The 23,814-nt window shown below is 39.9% G+C and overlaps 2 protein-coding genes across 3 annotated transcripts in view; one reads left to right on the forward strand and one right to left on the reverse strand.

Moving 5' to 3' along the window:
- LAMB3 (laminin subunit beta 3) overlaps window positions 1–23,814 on the forward strand; it is a 207,982-nt gene that overhangs the window by 50,645 nt on the left and 133,523 nt on the right. For both annotated transcript variants that reach the window (XM_063613110.1, XM_055235153.2), the window contains exon 2: window positions 9,084–9,198. The gene's annotated coding sequence lies outside the window, so the exon portion shown is untranslated. The remainder of the gene's footprint in view (window positions 1–9,083; window positions 9,199–23,814) is intronic.
- The window catches only part of HSD11B1 (hydroxysteroid 11-beta dehydrogenase 1), a 48,971-nt gene that overhangs the window by 1,799 nt on the left and 23,358 nt on the right, over window positions 1–23,814 (reverse strand). The window contains exon 6 of the mRNA XM_055235166.2: window positions 649–792. Within this exon, the coding sequence (XP_055091141.1) occupies window positions 649–792 (144 nt within the window). The remainder of the gene's footprint in view (window positions 1–648; window positions 793–23,814) is intronic.

Raw genomic sequence — 23,814 nt, forward strand, 5'->3', positions numbered from 1 at the left:
TCTTAGCACATCACATCAAATAGTTCATGATACCAGTGTGTCTTATTACTGGTGCTGCTTTTAAGAAAAACAGACTTGTATTTTGATAAGTCTCATATAGAAACGTAATGGCCGTTGAGTGTCCATGAGGACATAAGGTGTTCAGCAAAGGGTTAAGTGATGAATGTGGTGAGACCCAGCCACCTTGGTAATCAAAATGGAAAGGAGAGTCAAAGAGTAGCCAGAGCCTCCACTAGTGACAGAAATGCCCTAGTGCTTTCTGCACTGGTTTGTTTTTAGTGCATTACACGTGAGGTCAGGGAGTTCAGCACCCTTGTTTATCCACAATGGTAAGGCAGACAGTTCATCTGCAGGTCATTATTCAAAGTATTAAAAAACCAAACATTGCATGTTCTCACTCATAGGTGGGAATTGAACAATAAGAACACTTGGACACAGGAAGGGGGACATCACACACCGGGCCTGTTGGGTGGGGGGAGGGGGGAGGGATAGCATTAGGAGATATACCTAATGTAAATGACAAGTTAATTGGTGCAGCACACCAACATGGCACATGCATACATATGTAACAAACCTGCACGTTGTGCACATGTACCCTAGAACTTAAAGTATAATAATTAAAAAAAAAACACAAAGTATTGACCTTACCTGTGTCTATGAGGCCAAGAACACAGAGAGTGATTGATACATTGACCTTGGCCACTGAATATTCCTTTCTGATGGAGGAGAAGAACCCATCCAAAGCAAACTTGCTTGCAGAATAGGCAGCAACCATTGGATAAGCCACTTTCCCTAAATGATAGATTAAAGAAATGGGTTAATAAGGCTGCCCATTTCAGCTTCTGACAGAGCTGATCTTTATCTGTAGTAGGCTTTGTAACTCCTATGGTGTCCTTTTACCCCTTTGAGTCTTAGTTTCTCTATATTCCCCGTGGAAGTTATACTGCTGTGTTGAATTTTGAAAACATTAAGGTCTCGAAGGCATAGGGTGGGATTGGGCTGCAAGACAGCCTTCATTGAAGAGGGACTGTTAGGGTTTTAGTAAGGGTGATAAACAAGCTGGGCTACAAAAGGGCCATGTAATTCCACAGCTGCTAACTCTTCCATCTCTGAACCAAGTGCTGGGGATCCAAGAGTTTGACAAGTGATCTCTGCCAACTCAGTGACCTGTTGACAATGGAAAGGGTATATTTTACTTTCCTTACAAAGGGATTAAAAAACTGCCTGTCCTGGCCAGGTGTGGTGGCTCACACCTATAATCTCAGCACTTTGGGAGGCCGAGGCGAGCAGATCACTTGAGGTCAGGAGTTCGAGACCAGCCTGACTAACATGATGAAACCCCATCTCTACTAAAAATACAAAAATTAGCTGGGCGCATGCCTGTAGTCCTAGCTACTCGGGAGGCTGAGGCAGGTGAATCGCTTGAATTTGGGAGGCGGAGGTTGCAGTGAGCTGAGTTCGTGCCACCGCACTGCAGCTTAGTGACAGAGAGAGACTCCATCTCAAAAAAACAAAAAACAAAATCCTGTCTTTGCTTTTCTACCCAAAGCTGCTTTTTAAAAAAAAACGTTCACCAGACTGGTTAATTCTCACTCAAGTTATTTGGAGGATATGTGGACATATGCCTAATAGGATAAACTATTATTAATACCCTTTTTAGGACAGGAGAGTAGAAGTGACCTGAGACCCTACAGTCTTTACCGAGCATTGTTATAGCAACTACTTTAAAATCCATTGTCTGCTAATTCCAGAATTTGGGTAATTTTAAGATTGATCTTTATTGATTTCCTTTCCTCCTAAGTATGGGTCATATTTACTATTCTTGTATGGGTGTTAATTTTGTATTGTATCCTGGATATTGTGAATGATACATTGCAGGGTGCCTGGATTCTGTCACATTCCTCCAAAGAGTGTTGATTTTTTTTTTAAGTGGCCAGTTAACTTGGGTGAAACTCTGTCTCTTGTAATAAGTATCAGCTGAAATCTCTGTTCAATTATTTGAATCTTAACTTGGCTGCTTGGTTTCTGTGTTGCCCATGCATTGTTCAGAGAACAACTAGAGATTTGGACAGAGCTTATGTATAGGATTCAGTGTTTCTCCACTGTGACTCTCCTTTCCAGCATATCCCCTTTGCATTCCAGCTATTGCGGTAACCCCAACCTCTTCCTTCTAGCTATTCATGTTGGCAAGATGGCAGGTTTCTATCCCAGATATGGCACTGATTGGGGCTGCCCTTAGGCATAAAGCTATACAATTGAGAAACTCACCTGCTGTCATTTCCTTCTTCCAAGTGTCAATAACCCTCCATTTTCTATCTGCTCTTGGTTAATCTCCAGTGCTTTCAATGGTTGTCATTGATATTTTGTCAAAAGTTTATATTTGTAATCTGGGGAAGGATGGTCTTTCAGGTGCCACTCTGCAGTTATTGGAATTGGAACTTCTGTATGTTTCAAATATAATATGTTGTATGTCAAACCAATGAAGAAAGGATGGGTTATTTAATAAAGATGCTGAGAAAGGTGGTTAACTAATTGGAAAAAATTAATTCTTTGTTTTATATCATATAGCAAAAAATATTCTAGATGGAAAATGTTAGTAAACAGTGTTATCTACCCAATATCCATTCCTCCTTCCTTAATAATAGAGTCTGATTTTGTTCAGGACAGCAACGTAATCATTTTAAAATGCTCATCTCCCTGAGATTTTCTTGCCCTAATAGGCCATGCGACGTAATAGTTCTGGTCAATGAGAAATCTAACAGATGAGGTTTCTAGGAAAGATATTGATTTCTGATAAATTAGATGGATTCAGGTGGCATGCAACTTTTACATTTTGACCTTCTCTTTTCCTCCTAATGAACCTCAGATATGATGGCTGGAATTGTAGCAGTCAGTTTGTGAACTTTAGGAAAAGCTAATGTTAATTATAGTGGAACAGAAATGTGGAATGACCTTGGATTCTTGAAGACATCATGTAAGTCCACCAAAAGCAGCCCTAAACTATCACCTGAGAGGAAGGAATCTCTCTTTGTTAAGTTGCAGTGAGGTTTTTGACTTCTTTCTTTCCAGCTGCGATGCCCTTTATTTCTTTCTCTTATCTAATTACTCTGGCTAGAACTTCCAGCACTACGTTGAATAAAAGTGGTGAAAGTTGGCATCATTGTCTTGTTCCAAATCTTGGTGGAAAGGCTTTTAATTTTTCCCTGTTCAGTAAGATATTAGCTATAGATTTGTCATATATGGCCTTTATCATGTTGAGGTATATCCCTTCTATACCCAATTTGTTGAGGGTTTTTATCATGAAGGGATGTTGCATTTTACCAAATGCTTTTTCATCATCTACTGAAATGATCATATAGTTTTTGTCTTTGATTCTGTTGATGTGATGATGTATCACATTTATTGATTTGCTTATGTTGAACCATCCTTGCATCTTGGAGATGAATCCTACTTGATCATGATGAATGATCCTTTAAAATGTTGAGTTCTGTTTGCTGGTATTTTGTTGAGGATTTTTGCATCTGTGTTCATCAGGGATATTGGCCTGTGGTTTTCTCTTTTTTGTTGTATCTTTAGTTTTGGTTTCAATGTTGGGACACATCCTTAAAGGGAGAAGCTAGTCTCTCCTTCCCACTCCTTTGTCCTTCTTGGTGTCTGAAGGTGGATGTAGTGGCTGTGGCTCCAGACCTGTCTTGGACCATGAGGTAAAAGCCACTTGTTGAGATGGCAAAACATTTAGATAGTTTAGATAGAAGGAAGGAACCTGGGTGACCATGGAGCTGCCATACTATACTGGCCCTATACTGCCTACCTTCAGACCTGATTTAAATTTTAACTTACTTGTGTGTGTGTGTGTGTGTGTTTTTCTGAGGCAGAGTCTTGCTGTGTTGCCCAGGCTGGAGTGCAATGGCATGATCTTGGCTCACTGCAACTTCTGCCTCCCAAGTTCAAGTGATTCTTCTGCCTCAACCTCCTGAGTAGCTGAGATTACAGGTGTGAGCTACCAAACCTGGCTAATTTTTGTATTTTTAGTAGAAACAGGGTTTCACCTTGTTGGCCAGGCTGGTCTTGAACTCCTGACCTCAAGTGATCCACCTGCCTCGGCCTCCCAAAGTCTTGGGATTACAGGCATGAGCCACCATGCCCTGCCTAAATTCTAACTTATTGAATCCACTATTATTTTAGGTTTTCTGTATCTGAGAGCTGAACTTACTTCTTATTGATAGTTATCCTCACTTCTATGCAGCCCATGTGCCAAAAGAAAGCTGACATCATTCCTAACTGTAGGTGTGAGCTTATGTAATCTATTTTATCCCATTCTTCTTACTCATGATTGATACAGGAATGGCCATGTGGCTCATTTTGGACCAATGAGACTTGAAGAAAATTTTGTTGGAGTGTCTCAAAAAGTTATTGTTCTTCTGGAAGAGTTTCTGAGAGTAGCAATCCTCTTTTTCTTCTTCCGACACATTTTTGTGCATTGATATGGGGGCTGGAATTGCTGCAGCTATCTCATTGTCAGCCTGAGGATGAAGCCACACATGGAAGAGAGCAGAGCCAAGAGAATCACGGGGACACTGAGCTTCAGCCAAGTCAACTGTGAAGCCCGCCCTACATCTGGACTTCCAGTTATGTCAATAATTTTCCTTATTGTTTGAGACAAAAATAGATCCACATTACTTATCAGAATAGCATAATAATTAAAAGTATGAGCTCTAGAGTCAGATGACCCAGGTGTGAATCCCAAGTATGCCAATTCTTAGCTGTAATATGTGGATAATAATATAACCAAGCTGAAGTAACCCATGTAATATACTTAGCACAAACTCTGGCACATAGAAAGCACTCAGAAAATGCTATTATTGTTAGCAGTATTAGTATTCAAATTGGTGAGAAAAGTATGAGCTATTCAAAAAATCATGTTGGGACAAATAGCTAGTTACTTGGAGAAAAAAAGTGCCATTCTAATAAATAAATTCAAATTAGATCACAGAGTATATGTGGAAAGTAAAAAACTAAAATAAGCTGTGGGTGAATTTCTAATCTCAAAGTTAGAGATACTTTTAAAAGCATGAAATTGGAGGCGTATACTATGAAGAAAGACATAAATAGGTTGGAATATATAAAATGTGAAAAGCTACAGTGTACTAGAAATGCTTGCCATGGCCTTCCTGCCCTCATCCCCTTCAAAGAGCCTTTATCTTTCTAGCCATGGAAGGTTGGCCCAGTTATCACGAATATGCACACTGGCTTGAACACACATCGTGGTCTCTTTTTCAATAAATTGAAATAAGTGACTAAAAGATTCTGATTGCTGCTGTTGGATTTTGAATGAAAAGGTCATGTAAGGTTGGGACTGGGGTAGCCATTTCAGCCATGGAGAGGGATAAGTAAGCGGAGACAAGTATTCTACAAAAATAAGCAAGCATATGGAGCAAACACAATAACCTCTGAAATTGAGCTAAATAGGAGCTAACATTTATTTAGCTCTTATGTGCCAGTGTAGGGTCTAAAGGATAAATGCTCAAAGTTTCAAGGTTAATGAGTGGGAGAAGCAGGATTCAAACCAGGATTCAAATTTGACTCTAGTGGCCCACACTCTTGAACACTAGGTGGTACTTCCTCTACAGAAGCCACTGTTCTTTATATGAGTGTTTTCCAGGAGCCATGTGTTAAATCCAGTTCTTCCTGCGTTGGTGAGGATTCTCTCTCTTTTGATAGTCGAGTCCAAAATAGGCAAAATTTATGAATAGCAGTATTATTTTCACTTCTAAGCTGACAGATGAGGATACCCATAAATAAACAGGGCTAGTCACTCCTAGTCCCTTTGTATTCATTTCCCAGGGCTGCCGTAACAAATTACCATAAACTTGGTAGCGTAGGACTACAGAAATGTGTTCTCTTACAGTACTGGAATCCAGAAGTCCAAAACCAAGTTATCAGCATAGCCATGCTCCCCCGAAAAGCTATAGCAGGGAATCCTTCTTTTGTCTCTTCTAGCTTCTAGTGTCTGCTGGCAGTTGGAGCTGAGTTGTGCTGGCAACTCCAGTCTCTGCCTCCATCTTCACATCACTTTCTTCTCTTCTGTCTGTGACTTTTACTCTTCTTATAAGGTCACTTGTCATTGGATTCAGGGCCTCTCAGATAATCGGGGATGATTTCATCTTGAGATCTTAGTTACATCCTCAAGGACTTTCTATGTGTCCACTTAAGGTCATGTTCACAGGATCTAGGTGGATATATCTTTTGGGGGAGGACCACCATTCAGCCCACTACACACCCCTAGATGACAATAAAGATATTGACTATGACATTTAATGTGTTTGTTTAGGTGGCAACAGAGATACAGAAGCAAGATATCCTGCGAAGTCATAGTCTGAATTCCTAGAGCAGTTATTTTTATACCAGTTATGGAGCTCATGCATCACATTGCCTATCCTTAGTTATGCCTCAGGTTATGCTCAAGGTACATAGAAGAATCCTAAATGGTTTTGTAGGAGAAGGAGGTAAGTAAGAGAAGAGAGAAAGTGAAAGCAGAAGAAAGGAGAGAAGTAGTGAAGGAGCCAGATATGTCAGAAGACCACCTGAAAAATTCATGACATGGATGCATGTATGGTTTAAAAAAGTTTTTTTGTTGTTGTTCTTAGAAACAGGGTCTCACTCTGTCACCCACCCAGGCTGAAGTGCTAAAGCACAGTGGTGAGATCATAGCTCATCCTCCCACCCCAGCCTCCTGAGGTGCTGGGATTACAGATGCATGCCACTGTGCTTGGCTAATTTATTTTTTATTTTTTGTAGAGACAACGTCTCACTATGTTGCACAGGCTGGCCTAAAATCCCTGGCATCAAGTGATTCTCCTGCCTTGGCCTCCCAAAGTACTGGGATTACAGGCATGAGCCACCGTGCCCAGCCTAAAAAATGTTTTTGGTTATTTATTTATTTATTTTTTTTACGGAGCCTCATTCTGTTGCCAGGTTGGAGTGCAGTGGCGCGATCTTGGCTCACTGCAACCTATGCCTCCCGGGTTCAAGTGATTCTCCTGCCTCAGCCTCCTGAGTAGCTGGGACTACAGGTGTGTGCCACTATGCCTGGCTAATTTTTGTGTTTTTAGTAGAGACGGGGTTTCACTGTGTTGGCCAGGATGGTCTTGATCTCTTGACCTCGTGATCCGCCCACTTTTAATTGGTGAAAAAAATGAACTATTATGCAAGCATATAAGGTTGGACAAAGACTATTGAAAAACGATTAGCCTTAATTATGAAGACTATGCATGAGGCACACTGTAACATAATAACATATGGCTATAGCTGTTGTTGACATCTCTCAGATTTTGTGACCTGCTATTGATCTGTAAATGTTTAAGCCAGTACTCAAATTCAATGCACATAAGGACCATGTGCAAATAAGGACCATTAACCTGCAGATTTGAGCTCTGCCCCCCATTCTTCTAGTCTGTTTATGGAGTAGAGGACTGTGCTAAAGAGTTCAGTAGGAAAGAGTGGCTTTATCCATAAATGATATTCATAGTGGGTTTTGAGAATGAGTGTGGGGCAGGAAAGGCATGGTGGCCTAAGCTTGTTGGACATCATCTAGGAACTCCTGAAAGAAATGGGGAGAGGTCTTTGGAAGAGGCTAAAGTCCCACAATGACAGCTGGGTGAGCAGTCACTGTATTATGAATTAAGTCTCTTTAAAACCCAAACTGGCATGACTAAGGAAAACATGTGTTTCAAATCTAAACTGGATGTTTAGGTGAAGAAAGATATTGGACTATCAGGAAACTCCACCTGGAGGAGGTAGGTTGTAAATTCTGCTTGATGAAAGGAAGTACATGAAGGACCAGGGAGGTGGAAGAATGGCTTATACAAAAATTAGAGGCCAGAGTTAGATAGGCAGTGAGAAGCTAGTTAGACAAGGAAAATAATAGCAAAGTTTATTGCATTTTTTCTTTTACAAAAGTACAGACTTATAAACACTTATCCAAAACTCTTAGAGCCAGATGTATTATGGAATTTTAATTTGTTTTTGGATTTTAGATGGTGATATGGGCATTAATAGATATTACATCGCATCTGCAGTAGGGTTGGAGGAGGCAACCTGTAAGACAGCATGTTATTATTTCTGCACTAAAACCTTGGAAAGTTCATACTGAGATAAAGAAAGGATTTACGTAGCCTCACTTCAGTTCAGGTTAAATTCATTAGGTAGATTTAATTATGAAAAGAAAATCTTTAGTTTTTGGAGTTTTATTATTGTTTCCATTTTTTTCCCATAGCTTTTTGGATTTTGGAATTGCAGATAAGGATTGTGAACCAGTCTAGGCTCACCAAAGGAAGCTGGAACATATATTAAAAAAAAAAAGCAGAAAAAAAAATGAAGAGAAGAGAGAAAAATCTTCCATTCCCAAACAACCTTGGTGCATTTAATTAAAGTCTATTTCTATTAACAAGTATGTTCTTAAACATTTTTCCACATAATGCTGATTAGCTTGTGTGAGAAAACCCCTACATTCTGCTCTATGTAAACCATATTTAGAAGTTTCAGAAAGCTGAAAAGGGCAAAATCCCTCTAAAAATCTAGATTTTTATTTTTTAAAAAAGGTTCCATGAGTCAAAAGCCTGGTCAGAATGGAGTAAACAACATGTAACAGGATGTTAAAATTTGACTTTTTCTGCTTTCGTTTCAGCTGAGGTTCAAAGGCTGAGAACATCACAGTAATTGGCAAAGTCTTCCACATTCTGAAGGGAGGTTCCAGACCACCTGTGCACTTACAGGGAACATGGAAACACAAACAAACATCCCAAGGAAATAAAGGGGCTGACACTGGGAGGCCAGAGAGGATAGGAGTTAGGGAGAAGAAATTAGCAATGTCTCATTGATCTTCGAAAAAGAAGGGGTGGGGGATTTTCCTCACATCAGTCTTTGTGAGAGTGACTTCAAAGAGACCTCAGAGAGCTTGTCCCAAAGAGTTTGATGAGCAACAAGGAGGACTGGGGTCTGACTCAATCTGAGAGGCCGTGGCTATGGGCAAAGCCATTGCATAGCCCAAATTGTGTCACACCTATGAAAACTCTCCCTTGTAGGTGGACCTGAAATCCAGCCCACACTCTGCTCACCACCCTGTGGGCCTTGTCCCAGGACTCATCCCTTCTCTTCTGGAGCCATTTCCAATTCTGCCCAAAAGGACAGCCTGAAGTGGTGAGTGTATTCTCTTGTATTCCCACTGTATTCCCAGGGCCCAAAGGAAATAACATAAGCAACTGCTGCCCAAACCACAAGAAGAATTACTAGAATTCCAGAAAGGGCCTCCAAAGAATCCACAAAAGCATGCAATGCAGGAGTCAGATTTGATCATCCACCAAATTGTCAGACAGCATGCGTTCTGAATGTCAAGAGAAGACCAATGTATTAGCTGGGTGCCAGCCAAATGAGACCTTTCCTACTCCTATCCTCTTCCCTGCATTCTCCCTTTTGCTTTAACCCGAGACAGGCTACAGGGGGTCAGGGAGTGGGGAGGAGGTTGGGAAAGAGAGGAAAGAACAAACACATTTCTTACCAACAGCAGGTTCCAGCTTAGCAAGGGGAGAAGCTTTGGTTAAAGTTAAATTGCACGTGACTAGACATCTTACCTATTTGGAAATGATACTGTTCTGGGGACTAGAGGCAGCCATAGGATTTTTTATTAACCTGGAGTAACCAGAAAAGTATTGCCATCTGCCCTAGCTCGTGTCCAGGCTCACGGAGGACCTGCACACAGAACAGGTTTGAACAGGCAGTGGGAGGAAAGAATCAACTTGTTTTCTGATTGCACCCTATGAGATCCACTTGTTAGACTGCCAGTTTTTTTTTAAATGTGCCAGTGTATGTGCTCAACAAAATTAATAAGTAAATAAATGTACTGTTCTAATATGCATGAAGCAGTCGTGGAATTGAGGGGGTCGGAAGGCTGAGTGTTTCTACCCAAGGTTAAGTTTTGGCTTACGTGGGAGGGTGGGGCCATCATAGCAGAAGAGAAAGATGGCAGCTAGCTTTCTGGGAAGTTTTAGAACACAAAGAAACAGAGCTATGGTGACTATATTTTCTGAAGCAAAATATGGGACACAGAATCTTAGAAGGATGAAGGCAGACATGATGATAAGTGGGACAGAATGTTTGTAACTAGCTCTGTCCCAGAAATGCTGGGACTCAGCCACTGTAGAAACAGCAAGAGCCAGAGAGCTGGCAAAGAAGCCATGCACTGAGGCTTGTTAGCCGAATAGAAGAGGTCAAAAGGAGGCCTACGTGCTTTCGTTCATCCTCTCTCTATCCTCCATCCCTAACTGCCTTGCTGAGATTTTGAAATGATTACCAATTCAAAGGTGGATTTTAGACTGCTCTAATTGATTGCTCAGAAGGGAGTGCACAAGGATTGAAAAACTTCATTCCTGCCTGCCTTCACACTTTTAGAGCAACCCCAGGCAAATGAATGAGCCCAAATTTGAGGTACATCAGGCCTAAATGGCTTCAAGGCCAGAGAGTCATCTGGGATCCTGCCCCCCATTTTTCCCAGCTCTTCCTAAAAATCCTTCCTCAGTTGAGACCCTCATGATCTAAACTCTTTAGTTGTTTGGATTGAGTTGGGCTCTCAAGATAAATCCACCTATCTTCTCCATACCCCAGAAGACCTGAGGTGTCATCATAAGTATTGAGACATCCCACAATCCAGTGATAATTGAAGCAATGGAATGAATGGATTTATCCAGGGAAAGTGTGTTGAGTGAAAAGAGAAGAGGGTTTAGGATAGAAAAATCCTGAGGAAACCAACAATTAAGGTTGGAGAATTGCCAAGAAACCTAAGAGACTGAGAGGGGACAGTTAAGGTGGCCAGAGAAAACCCAGGGCAAAGTTTTGGCTGATCACTAGGAAAGAGCATTTGGTGTTGAAACAGCACAAAAATGTAACACAGATAAATAAGATAAAACTTTTACTAAATTTCACAAGGTGACTTTGGCAAGAATATTTCTATGCAGGTATGGGGCCTGTTGACAGGATGTGAAATGGAGTTCTTCCTAAAGTCTCAGAGTATCAGCACATCTTCTAAGGCAAGAATAAAAGAACAGATTTGAAGAACATCCACATTTGAAGGGTGGGCCCAAACCAGTTCTGCCTGCATTGCCTAATCACCCGTGCCTAGCCTAAATCACCCTTGGATAAGAGGGAGTTCTCAGTGTCCTGTGCCTATATCCACTGACGCTCAGGGCAGTTTCATCCCTCTCCTCTTAAGCCATATGAGAGGGGCCTCAACAGCATTATTTGGAGAACTTTTAATATGTCCCCTGGAGTTCAGGGACTGGAATTTGACTCACATCTAAAGTCTAAAGGCAACAGGGAGGGCTGAAACTGCCCTTGCTTGAGAAAAAAGCTGAGTGCATTGTGGCATCAACCATGTAGTCCAAGGATTGGTTTCCCAGAGGCCCAATGTGGATCCTGTGGATGGGGGCTGCCCTGGGGTCACCTGCCCAGGGATGGTGGGGTAGACTGGGCCAAGTGGGCTGGGCTGATTGAAGCCTAGGAACTGAGGAGAAAGCTGAATTGAAAATAATGAGCTGGAGAAGGCATTGTTCACACAAAGGGAACTGCAGGGGGAATGGGCGGCAGCAGTGGTGTCTCTTGAAGGGGATCTCCGAAGAACCCAGAAAAAGCCCCACAGAATTCAATTTCATACGTCCTCCAAGTCACTAGACTCCCAGGATGGGGTCTTTTTTTTTTTTTTTTGCTTTTGAAATAATTTCAAACTTAAAGAAAAGTTGCAAGAATAGTACACACAACCTATTTTTTTTTTCTGCTGAGCCATTTGAGGGTAATAGCTGTAATTGAGGTCATTGCTGACCTCATGTCCCATCTCCCCCAAATACTTAGTGTTCATTTCTTACACAGAGGGACACTGTCCCACATAATCACAATACAGTCATCAAAATGAGGGAATTTATTAGTTTCCTAGGGCTGTCATAACAAATTACCACAAACTGGGTGGCTTAAGACAACAGAAATGTATTCTCTCACAGTGCTGGAGTCAAGAAGTCTGAAATCAATGTGTTGGCAGGGCCACATTCCCCCCAAAGACTCTGAGGGAGAGTGCTTCCTTGCCTCTTCCAGCTTCTAGTGGCTGCCGGCATTCCTTGTGGCTACGTCACAATCTCTACTTTCCATCTTTACATGGCTTTTTCTTCTCTCTGTCTGTGTCTTCTCTTCCTCTGACTCTATAAGGACATTTGGCAGTGGATTAAGAGCCCACTTGGCTAATCCAGGATGATCTCATCACAAGATCCTTAACTTAATTACATCTGCAAGGACCCTTTGTCCAAATAAGGTTGCATTCACAGGTTCAGGCAGGTAGGATGTAGATACATCTTTTTTGGGGCCACTATTCAACCCAGTACAGTAACACTGACATATCCATGTTATCTAATCCACAGACCCTATTCAAATTTTGTCATGTGTGCCAATAATATCCTTTATTGCAAGAGGATCCAATCGAGGATCATGTGTTGGCATTTAGTTGTCATGACTCTTCAGTTGCCTTTGCTCTGCAATGATTGTGCAGTCTTTCCTTTATTTTCATGACCTTGGCACTGTTGGAGAGTACAGCCAGTTATTTTGTACAAGCTGATACGCCGAAGCTGGCTCATACTAGATTGTGAGAGCTGATGGTTAAATGTTTATAAATTTTGCAAGCAAGAGAATGTCATGTGGATATGGTCATAATGGGAGTGTTGATTCCATGGAAAGGCTACAAATCAGGGCTTTTGATTCTTCCTTTCTGGATAGCTTGTTGTTAAACATTTACCAGTGCGCTATTGATGGATGTCCCTTAGCTTGGATTTATCTGGTGTTTCCTCATGATTTGATTCAGGTTATGCATTTTGGCAGGTTCACAGAAGTAACTTTTGTTCTTCACGTTGCACCCCATCAAGTGATACATGTTTTCAATTTATTCCATTACTGGTGATGTTAATAAACCATGATCATTTGAATCAGGTGCCGGCTATCAGGTTTCTCTTCTGTAAAATTACTCTTTTCCCCGTTATAATCAGTAAGTTTTTTTTTTTTTGGGTGGTACTTAAAAAAAACTATCTTAACCATTTTTTAAATTATACTTTAAGTTCTGGGGTACATGTGCATGACATGCAGGTTTGTTACATAGTTATACATGTGCCATGTTGGTTTGCTGCACCCATTAACTCATCATTTACATTAGATATTTCTCCTAATGCTATCCTTCCCCCAGCCAATCTAGAACTAGAAATACCATTTGACCCAGCAATCCCATTACTGGGTATATACCCAAAGGATTATAAATCATGCTATAAAGACACATGCACACATATGTTTATTGTGGCACTATTCACAATAGCAAAGACTTGGAACCAATTCAAATGTCCATCAATGATAGAGTGGATTAAGAAAATGTGGCACATATACACCATGGAATACTATGAAGCCATAAAGAAGGATAAGTTCATGTCCTTTGCAGGGACATGGATGAAGCTGGAAACCATCATTCCCAGCAAACCATCACAAGGACAGAAAACCAAACACTGCATGTTCCCACTCATAAGTGGGAGCTGAACAATGAGAATACAAGGACACTGGGAGAGGAACATCACATGCCGGGGCCTATCTTAACCATTTTTAAGTGGACAGTTCAGGGGCATTCAGTATATTCATATTACTGTGCAACCATCACCACCATCCATCTCCAGAACTCTTTTCATGTAGCAAAACTAACTATACCCATAAAACAATAACTCCACATTCTCTCCTTTCCCAGCCCCTGGCAACCACCCTTCTACTTTCAACTTTGTATAACTTTCACCACTCTAAGAACTTCATATAAGTGGAATCATACAGTTTCCTCCAATTGCAAACCAATACCAGAGGGTTCATTCTCTTTCTGTGGCTGGCTTATTTCCCTTTGCATAATGTTCTCAAGGTCCAGCCATGTTGTAGCATGTGTCAGAATTTTTTTCCTTTTAAAGATTGAATAATATTCCATTGTATATACGTACTATATTTTGCTTATCCATTCATCTACTGATAGACACTTGGGTTGCTAATAGTGAAACATACACTGTTTTTGCTATTACAAATACTGTTCCTGTGAACATGGATATACGAGTATCTCTTTGAGACCCTGCTTTCTTTTCTTTTCTTTCCTTTTTTTTTTTTTTGAGATGGAGTCTCACTGTGTCACCCAGCCTGGAGTGCAGTGGTGTGATCTCGGCTCACTGCAACCTCCGCCTCCCGGGTTCAAGTGATTCTCCTGCCTCAGCCTCCTGAGAAGCTGGGATTACAGGCATCTGCCACCATGCCCAGCTAATTTTTGTATTTTTACTGGAGACAGGGTTTCACCATATTGGCCAGGCTGGTCTCAAACTCCTGACCTCAGGTGATCCGCCCACCTTGGGATTACAGGCATGAGCAACCGCACCTGGCTTCCTGCTTTCAATTCTTCTGTGTATATACCCAGAAATAGAATTTCTGGATCACATGATAATTTCAATTCTTCTGTGTATATACCCAGAAATAGAATTTCTGGATCACATGATAATTCTATTTTAAATTTTCTGAGGTACTGCCATACTATTTTTCATAGTGACTGTACCATTTTACATTCCAATCAACAGTACACAGCATTCCAATTTCCCCACATTCTCACCAATACTTGCTATTTCTGTTTTTTGGGGGGTGTGGGGGATAGTAGCCATCCTATTGCTGTGAGGTGGTATCTGATCTCATTGTAGTTTCAATTTGCATTTCCCTAATGATTAATGATGTTTACCATCTCTTCATGTGCTTACTGGCCACTTGTTTGTCTTCTTTGGTAAAATGTTTATTCAAGTTCTTTGCCCATTAAATTTTAAAAAAAATTTAAGTTGATAAGTAATATTTGTATATAGTTATGGGGTACCTGTGATATTCTGCTACATCCATAGAATATGTAATGATCAAGTAAGGGTATTTAGGATATCCATATCACAAGCATTTATTATTTCTGTGTTGAGAACATTTCAAGTCCTCACTTACTTCGAAATGTACAATACATAGTTACTAACTATAGTCACTCTACTATCGAACATTAGAAATTATTCCTTCTAATTGCATATTAGTAATCAGTAACCAACCCCTCTTCACCCTCCTGCCCACACACTGACATCCTTCCCAGTCTCCGTTAACTATCATTCTACTCTCTACCTTCATGAGATAAACCTTTTTAGTTCCCTCACATGAGTGAGTACATGCAGTGTTTGTTTTTCTGTGTCTGACTTATTTCATTTAGCATAATGACTTTCAGTTCCATCCACATTACTGCAAATGACTGGAGTTTCATATATCTCTTTGATATATTGATTTTCTTTTCTTTCTTTCTTTTTTTTTTTTTTTGAGATGGAGTCTAACCCTGTCTCCCAGGCTGGAGTGCAGTGGCACAATCTTGGCTCACTGCAACCTCTGCCTTCTGGGTTCAAGTGATTCTCCTGTCTCAGCCTCCCAAGTAGCTATAATCCCAAGTAGCTGGGATTACAGGCATAGGCCACCGCGCCTGGCTAATTTTTGTATTTTTAGTAGAGGCGGGGTTTCACCGTGTTGGCCAGGTTGGTCTTTAACTCCTGACCTCAAGTGATCCGTCCACCTTGGCCTCCCAAAGTGCTGGGATTAGAGGCATAATCCATTTCACCTGGCCAATTTTCTTTGTCTTTGATAAATACCCAATAATAGGATTGCTGGGTCATATGATAGTTCTATTTTTAGTTTTTTTGAGAAATCTCCAAACTATTATCTATAGTGACTGTAATAATTTACATTCCCACCAACAGTATATTAAAGAGTTCCCTTTTCTCTGCATCCACACTAGTATCTGCTACGTTTTGTCTTTCTGATAATAGCAATTTGATAAGATATCTCATAGTAGTTTTAATTTGCATTTTCTTAATGATTAGTGATGTTGAGCATTTTTCATATACTTGTTAACGATTTATATGTTTTATGTCTTTTTTTGAGAGATGTCTGTTCAGGTCTTCTGCCCATTTTAAAATCAGATAGTTTTTTTTCCTATTGAGTTATTTGAGTACCTTGTATATTCTGGATATTACTCCTTGTCGGATGAATATTTTGCAAATATATTCTCCCATTAAACAGGTTGTCTTTTCACTCTGTTGTTTCCTTTGCTATGCTGAAGATTTTTAGTTTAATATAGTCCTCTTTGTCTATTTTTGTTTTTGCCTGTGCTTTTGGGGTCTTAGTCATAAAGTATTTGCCTAGACCAATGTCATGGAATGTTCTCCCTACATTTTCTTCTGGTTTCATAGTTTCAGGTCTTACATTTAAGTCTTTAATCTGTTGGGCATTAGTTTTTGTATATGGTGAGAGATAGAGATCTAGTTTCATTCTTCTGCATATGAATATTCAGTTTTTCCAGCACCATTTATTGAAGAGACTGTCTGTTCCCCAATGCATGTTCTTGGTGCCTTTGTTGAAAATCACTTGGCTGTAAATACATGGGTTTATTTCTGGGTTCTCTATTCTTGTCCATTGTTTTGTCTATTTTCCTACCAATACCATGCTGTTTTAGTTACTATAGCCTTTAATATATTTTCAAGTCAGGTAGTGTATTACTTGCAGTTTTGTTCTTTTTGCTTAGGATTGCTTTGGCTATTTGGGTCCCTACACATTTTAGGTATTTTTTTTTCTATTTCTGTGAAAAATGTCATTGGTATTTTGATAGGAATTGCATTGAATCTATAGATTGCTCTTAGTATTATGGTCATATTAACAACGTTAATTATTCTAATCCATGAGCATGGGATATATTTCCATTTGTTTGTGTCCTCTTCCATTTCTTTAATGGGTGTTTTATAGTTTTTCCTGTAGAGGTCTTTCACCCCCTTGGTTAAATTTATTCCTAGGTGTTTTTTTTTTTTTTCTGTAGCTATTGTAAATGGCTTTTTTTTTTTTTTTTTTTTTCGGATTGATCGCTGTTAGCATATGGGGACACTGTTGATTTTTGTATATTGAGTTTGTATACTGCAACTTTACTGAACTTGTTTATCAGTTATAAGAGTTTTTTTGTGGAGTGTTTAGGCTTTTCTGATTATAAAATCATGTCATGTGAATGAGTGAAAATTTGACTTCCTGTTTTCTAGTTTGGATGTCTTTTATTTCTTTCTCTTGCCTGATTGCCCTGGCTAGGACTTCCTGTACTATGTTGAATAAGAGTGGTGAAAGTGGGCGTCCTTGTTTAGTTCCAATTATTAGAGGAAAGGTTCCCAGTTTTTCCCCATTCAGTATGATGTTAGCTGTGGGTCTGTCATATATCCTTTGCCCATTTATGAATCAGGTCGTTTGTGGTGTTTTTGGTTGTTGTTGTACAGGGTAGTACTTTGAGACTATGTAAATACCCTCTTCCTTGTTAAACTTTTACCCACTACTTTCAGCATCCTTTGTTGCTTCCTGGCTGAATTATTACAATTATGGTTACCAAATGGTGATTTTCTAAGTTCATCATTTTGTATCATTTGGCTTTCTACTTCATGAAAAATCTTTCCCCTCTCTTGATTTATTTATTCATGCATTTATTTATGATTTCATGGACTTATTTCCTATTTTTGCAATGGGTGATAATCTGTTACTATTATTTGTTTTGATGCCCCAGTGGTTCTAGGTTTGGCTAGTGGGATCCCTTTAAATTTAGCTTCTGTGTCCTAGTAATGTGTGCCTATTATCCTTTGAGCAGTTCTGTACTTACTGGCAGAACAAGATTTTCAGGCTTATCTTGTACCTTTCTTGCCACTGCCCTGGAATCAATCATTGCTCTAAGAAGCCTTGGTGGTTTGTTGTTGTTGTTGTTGTTGTTGTTGTTGTTTTTTAGTGGAGAATGATACTTAGAAAACAAGATCTGGGCACCAAGTGTGCTCCCAGGTCCTGTTAGTGGATAGAGTGAGTGAATACATGCATGTATATGTAGATGCACATCTATATTTATATATCTGTCCTTGTATATTAAACAACTATTAATTCATACCCACACTTCCAATTGCAATCCAACACTGGAGGATTCATTCTCATTTTCTTCCTTTTCATATTTGTAACATTGACAGTGAGAACCTGGGGCTTCCAAGATCTGCAATATGCATTACTTATGTGATTAATGCTCCCGTATGTGATCATTCTTCATTTGGCCTCTTCATCCTACCTGCGTTCTGACACCCCAGTGCCAGGCTACATGAATGCCTGGTGAATGCCTTCTTCACCCTATGTCAGGCTGCCCATGGCAGGCCCCCTTGCAGATGCCCTCATCACCCCCCTTAGTTCTGATACCCTGTGCCAGGTGCTACATGAATAACCTTCTTGGCCCACTTGGGCTCCGAAACTTCACACTAGGCCACCACTGCTGCCCCACGTGAGGATGCCATCCTCATCTCACTCAGTCTCTGATGTCCCAAACCTGCTCCATGACACAAACCTGTCCCATCCTGCTCAAGTTTTTCAATCTGTGCTGCCACCTTCCTGCCCCGTGAAGATGCCTATCTTGCTTGGCCTCTATGAGTGGCTTTTAGATTGAATTATTCAGAGCCAAGGATGCTAAAAAATGCTCGACAATGCATCAGACAGTCCCACACAATGAAGAATTGTCCCTCACCAAAGGCCAATAGTATCCTTATTAAGAAGCCCTGACATGAAGGCCTAGAAACAGAAAGGAAATATGGAGGGAAAATATGACTGTGAGTCTCCAACACAGTTTAAGGAAAGACGTGAAGCCAGAAATCCAGGTACTAGCAAGCCATTTTATCATTTGTTCATTCAAGAAGAATGTGTTGATTATTTGCAAAATTTGTTAGCTCCAGGGAATCAGAGATGAATGAACAATGTGCCTGCCTTTAAGGAGAGCACAGCCTAGTCGCTGTGGGTGAAATGCTGTATTTCAACAGCTTTCAGAGGCAAGCAGTTGTAAAACATACTACTATTTTGTATACCAAGAAATAAAAACCCTTCCAATAGATCTGTAACATGATTTTTATCCCTTAGAGTATTTGTTTTATGTTTGTTGCTACTTAGGTTGTTTCTAGTTTTTGTTTGTTTGTTTTTACAACTATAAACAATACAGTAACAACTTGGCTTTCACTAGAATGTGGGTGCACAACAGGTATCTTGCCTTGGCCTTCTTGCTCCCTGCCATAGCCTTGGCACCCGGCATAGTGCCCGACTCTGAGTTGACCCTCATGCATATTTTTTGAATGAATGAATGAATGACTATATCTGGGAAGCACTTGTTCAAGTTTGTTTATAGAATAAACTTCTCAGACATGAAGTTATGCTCTCTCTCCCCAACCATTCCTCTTGAAGTACTTAAGCAAACTTCTACTTATGGAAATCAATACAGGCAGCCCTCTGTATCCATGGGTTTTGCGTCTGTGGATTTAATCAACCATGGGTTGAAAATATTCAGGAAGTAATTTTGTGTCTGTATTGAACACGTACACAATTTTAAAATCTTGTCATTATTCCTTAAATAATACAAGATAACAGCTATTTACATAGCATTTACATTGTATTAGGTGTTATAAGTCATCTAGAGAGGATTTAAAGTATCCAGGAGGATGTGCCTAAGTTACATGCAGATACTATGCCATCTCATACAAGGGACTTGAGCATCCATGGATTTTGGTATCTGTGGGAGGTCCTGGAACCAATCCATTGAAGATATTGAGGGTGTATATGATATTCAAAAGAAGGAAGCACAGCAAGAAGCAAATAATTCTGAAATGAATTTCTCATAAAAGGTTATGAAAAGAGGCACAAAGCAATGGAAAAAACAACACTCCCAACAACTTATTGAAATATTTCTATGATTATAAAAGTTACACATGCATGCATACACACACAATGAAAATTTGGAAAATGAAGGAAAATACGCAGCTAAAAATAAAAATCATTCATTGTTCTGTAGTTTAGATATAATCATGCTAATATTTTGGAAAATGTCCTTCCAGAGATATAGATATAGCTATGGATACAGATACAGATATAAATATATATATATAGTACAACTAGTTATTTTCCTACTGCCAGACATTTAGGTTACTTCCAATGTTTTGCAATTTAAAAAATCCTACAACAAATGTTTTTGTACCTAAATCTGTGACTAATTTAATAGTTATTTCCTTGATATATTCTTGCACTTAGACTGGGTGAAATAAAGGAAACATTCTTTTTTTTTTTTTTTGAGATGGAGTTTCACTATGTTGCCCCAGTCTGGAGTGCAGTGGTGCGATCTCGGCTCACTGCAACCTCCTCCTCCCAGGTTCAAGCGATTCTCCTGCCTCAGCCTCCCAAGTAGCTGGGACTACAGGCACCCACCACCTCGCCCGGCTAATTTTTGTATTTTTAGTAGAGACAGGGTTTTGCCATCTTGGCCAGGCTGGTCTCAAATGCCTGACCTCGTGATCCGTCCGCCTCAGCCTCCCAAAGTGCTGGGATTACAGGCGTGAACCACTGTGCCCGGCCAAAGGAAACATTCTTAAGGCTTCTGGTACATATTTCCAAATTAGCTTAGACAAAATGACAAATAAAGACTTAGACTTTAAAAAATACACAAAAACAAACAATTAAATGAATATAAGAATTACGCATTTTTCGTACTCTGAGTACAGTCATCTCTCAGTATTCAAAGGGGGATTGGTTCCAGAATCTTCTGTGGATACCAAAATCCATAGATACTCAAGTCCCTCATATATAAAATGATGTAGTATTTGCATATTACCTATGCACATCCTCCTGTATACTTTAAATCATCTTTAGATTACTTATAATACCTAATTTGGTGCCTACACCTTATATCATTTCTGTGAATTCAACATAGTACCCAGCACATGGCAAATTCAAGTTTTGCTTATTAGAAGTCTGTTAATTTATTTCCCCCCATTTTATTTTTTTTTGATCCACATTTGGTTGAATCCACAGATGTAGAACCTAGGCATACAGAGTGCTGGCTGTATATTGATCTTGTCCTTTTTCTTTTCTTTTTCTTATTGTTAAGAAATTCAAGTGCCAATATTGAAGCTTAAGCAGAGGATCTATGCTGAGTCTAATTTGGGCCCATTTATATTCTCCTTTCCTTAAGACCTAGTTTTCTGTTTGTGTTTTTCCAAATAGAATGTATTTGTTGTAAGCCTTCTCAAACTCCTTGGTAAGGAAACATAAAGATACAAATGATGGTAGAACCTTGCTGTTTCCATCCACAAGTGCACTTGAATGAAACCTGTGGTCTAGCAGGGATAAATAACCTCGACTACCTAAGTTCAGCCTAGCCTTTCCAGAAGAGAACATGAAGCAACAATGATTACAGGTAGCATTATATTATTCTCAACCTGCACTAAATTGTCACTGTCTTCATCAAAGAGTCTTCTTCCCTTTCAAATCTCCCCCACTCCTTTCTTTTTGGGGCCGATGCAGAACTGAATTCCTAGATAAATCTAGCAGATTCTGTCTCAATCCTCACAGTGTTGCCCAAACATGATCTTTTAAATTTAGACAACAATGATTATATTTCATAGAATAAATTTTCTGGAATTTTTATGCCCAGGTTGCTGATTTTACTCTGATCTCCTTCTTGGCATTCTTATAGGCCCTATGGATGACACGTCTACACACACACATACCTCACCTCTGCATACTTCTACCCATCCCTCCAGCACACAGTTCAACCCTGTGCAGCCGTCGCCACTCCCCATCCCTCATGTAAATGCTTATGTTCACATGGATAAACACTTCCACTCACCTCAGAAATCCTGGTTCCTGAAGATTATTTCTGAGGTAATTGGATTTAAGGGTAAAGAGGCATCTTTTCTTAGAAAAATGAGAACAATTGTGGTGAGGGATAAATTGCCCCTTTCCACTCTAGTTCTGAGGCCCATTCATAATCTGGAGTTTGGATTCCCCCCGCCTCCAATACCCTGAGGCATAGCCATACATTGAGACATTGGCCCACCTTTCAGGAAGAAGTGGGTATGCCAGAACTGAAGGCGGGGATGACATTAACATGTGTATATCCTTGTCTATGCAAAACATCATTATAGGTCTTCCAAGTCCTGTTAGTTGATATGTGTAGTTGAAAAACCTGTTTTTTTCCCCCCTTCATAATGTTGAATTTTTGAAATAGGTTTAGACCACACAGGCAGACCTCCACTGACAAATAGGTTAAGATCCAGCAAGTGACTTCATCTGTTGGTTTGAGTTTTCCCACAAAGCACTGTCTTATGAGTGTTTGCCCCAGGCTAGTCAACTCGAAGTGCCTGAAAGACTGCATGCGTACATTAAAAAACAGTATGAAACAATGCTGCGAATGAGTAAAACAGAAAAAAAGGAATACATTTGAATAAGACTATCTACATGTAGGGAAAGTTGATTTTTTAAAAAGATTTACTTGGAGAAAAGTGAATAGTTAACTGGAGACACTTATGGAGCTTCTCAAGAGAAGTCTGATTCAAAGGTTATTGACAAGGTTCTTTTATTCCTTCTGATCTATTTTCATTTTGAATATTTAAAGCAACTGAGTCTTTTATGATGTCCAATTTCCCTTCAAAATATACCTTGCATTTTCCTTGATCCAGAAAGATTACTATCCCTACACGTATGCTTGCCGAGTAAGCTTAACATTTGTGTTATTAGTAGTTATGAGTAGTATTAGTAGTATTTGGATTACCAATAAACCCAAAAAAGAGAAATGATGAGGAATTCGGATTTCTAAAGTTAACTTACCAAAATGTAGTAGATAAAGACAAAGAAGAAACATTGAAATGGCTCTGGTGAGTTCTGAAAAAGACTTCATAGGAGGTAGGGGGCTAAGTAGATTTTGAGAGGAGAAAGGAGCAGAGGAAGACAGGGTTTGTCCATGGTTCCTCTCAGGGGCATAAAGCAGGTGGAGAAATGGCCTTATATGCTCAGTTCTAGCTGCCATGTGTGCAACTGATGACACACACCACAGTGATGGGATTCACCAAGCCCAGGAGCCCGAAAATGAAACCAACTTTACTTTTCTAATATTGAACCTAAGATGACCTATTTTGACTCATGACAGATAAACTTTTTTCCAGATGTTTTCAAATGTTCTCTGCCCACTCCAGTGATTTTTTTTAGTCAAATTCAAGTATTAATATTTCTACTTTGGTTTGTTTCACAAATGCTATTTAGGTATTCTCTTTCCATTCTTTCTCCTACCCCACTGTCCCCTGCACGCACTGCCTGATGGAAGGACTTTGTTTTTTGTGATGGACCTTGAATGTGAGAGGGAATGAGTCGTGTGTGTGTGTGTGTGTGTGTGTGTGTGTGTGTGTGTGGTTCACATGTGGGATGGCCTGGAGGGTATACTTTTTTCTAGTCTTAGGTGTTTTTTAGCATGGGTGATGTGGGAGAGATTGCTAGTTGTTTATCAATGTCAATGTCTTTTACAGAAATAGAACTCCTGATTTTTAGTTGGACACATGTTCCCTTTGAATAAAGATAACAATTGCAGCCAGCTGTGGCAGAAGAAAAGTGTACACATTCCAGGTGGTATCCTTCTTTTTTCATTTTCTTGAGTTAGAATTCAGACATGCCAATGAGCCATCTTGGACATGCAGGTGTAAACAAGCACTCTAGGAATGGTGGTTCTGAGATAGAAGGCCTCCTGGACAGCCTCATAGGACAGAACTACCATATCAGATAGCCCTGGACTGCCTATCCAGCGTGTTTTGTGTGAGATAAATAAATTTAGATTTGCTTAAGCCACTGTAAATTCGG

Source organism: Symphalangus syndactylus, chromosome 19 (genome assembly GCF_028878055.3).
Source record: "Symphalangus syndactylus isolate Jambi chromosome 19, NHGRI_mSymSyn1-v2.1_pri, whole genome shotgun sequence".
In the NCBI taxonomy this organism is placed as follows: domain Eukaryota; kingdom Metazoa; phylum Chordata; class Mammalia; order Primates; family Hylobatidae; genus Symphalangus; species Symphalangus syndactylus.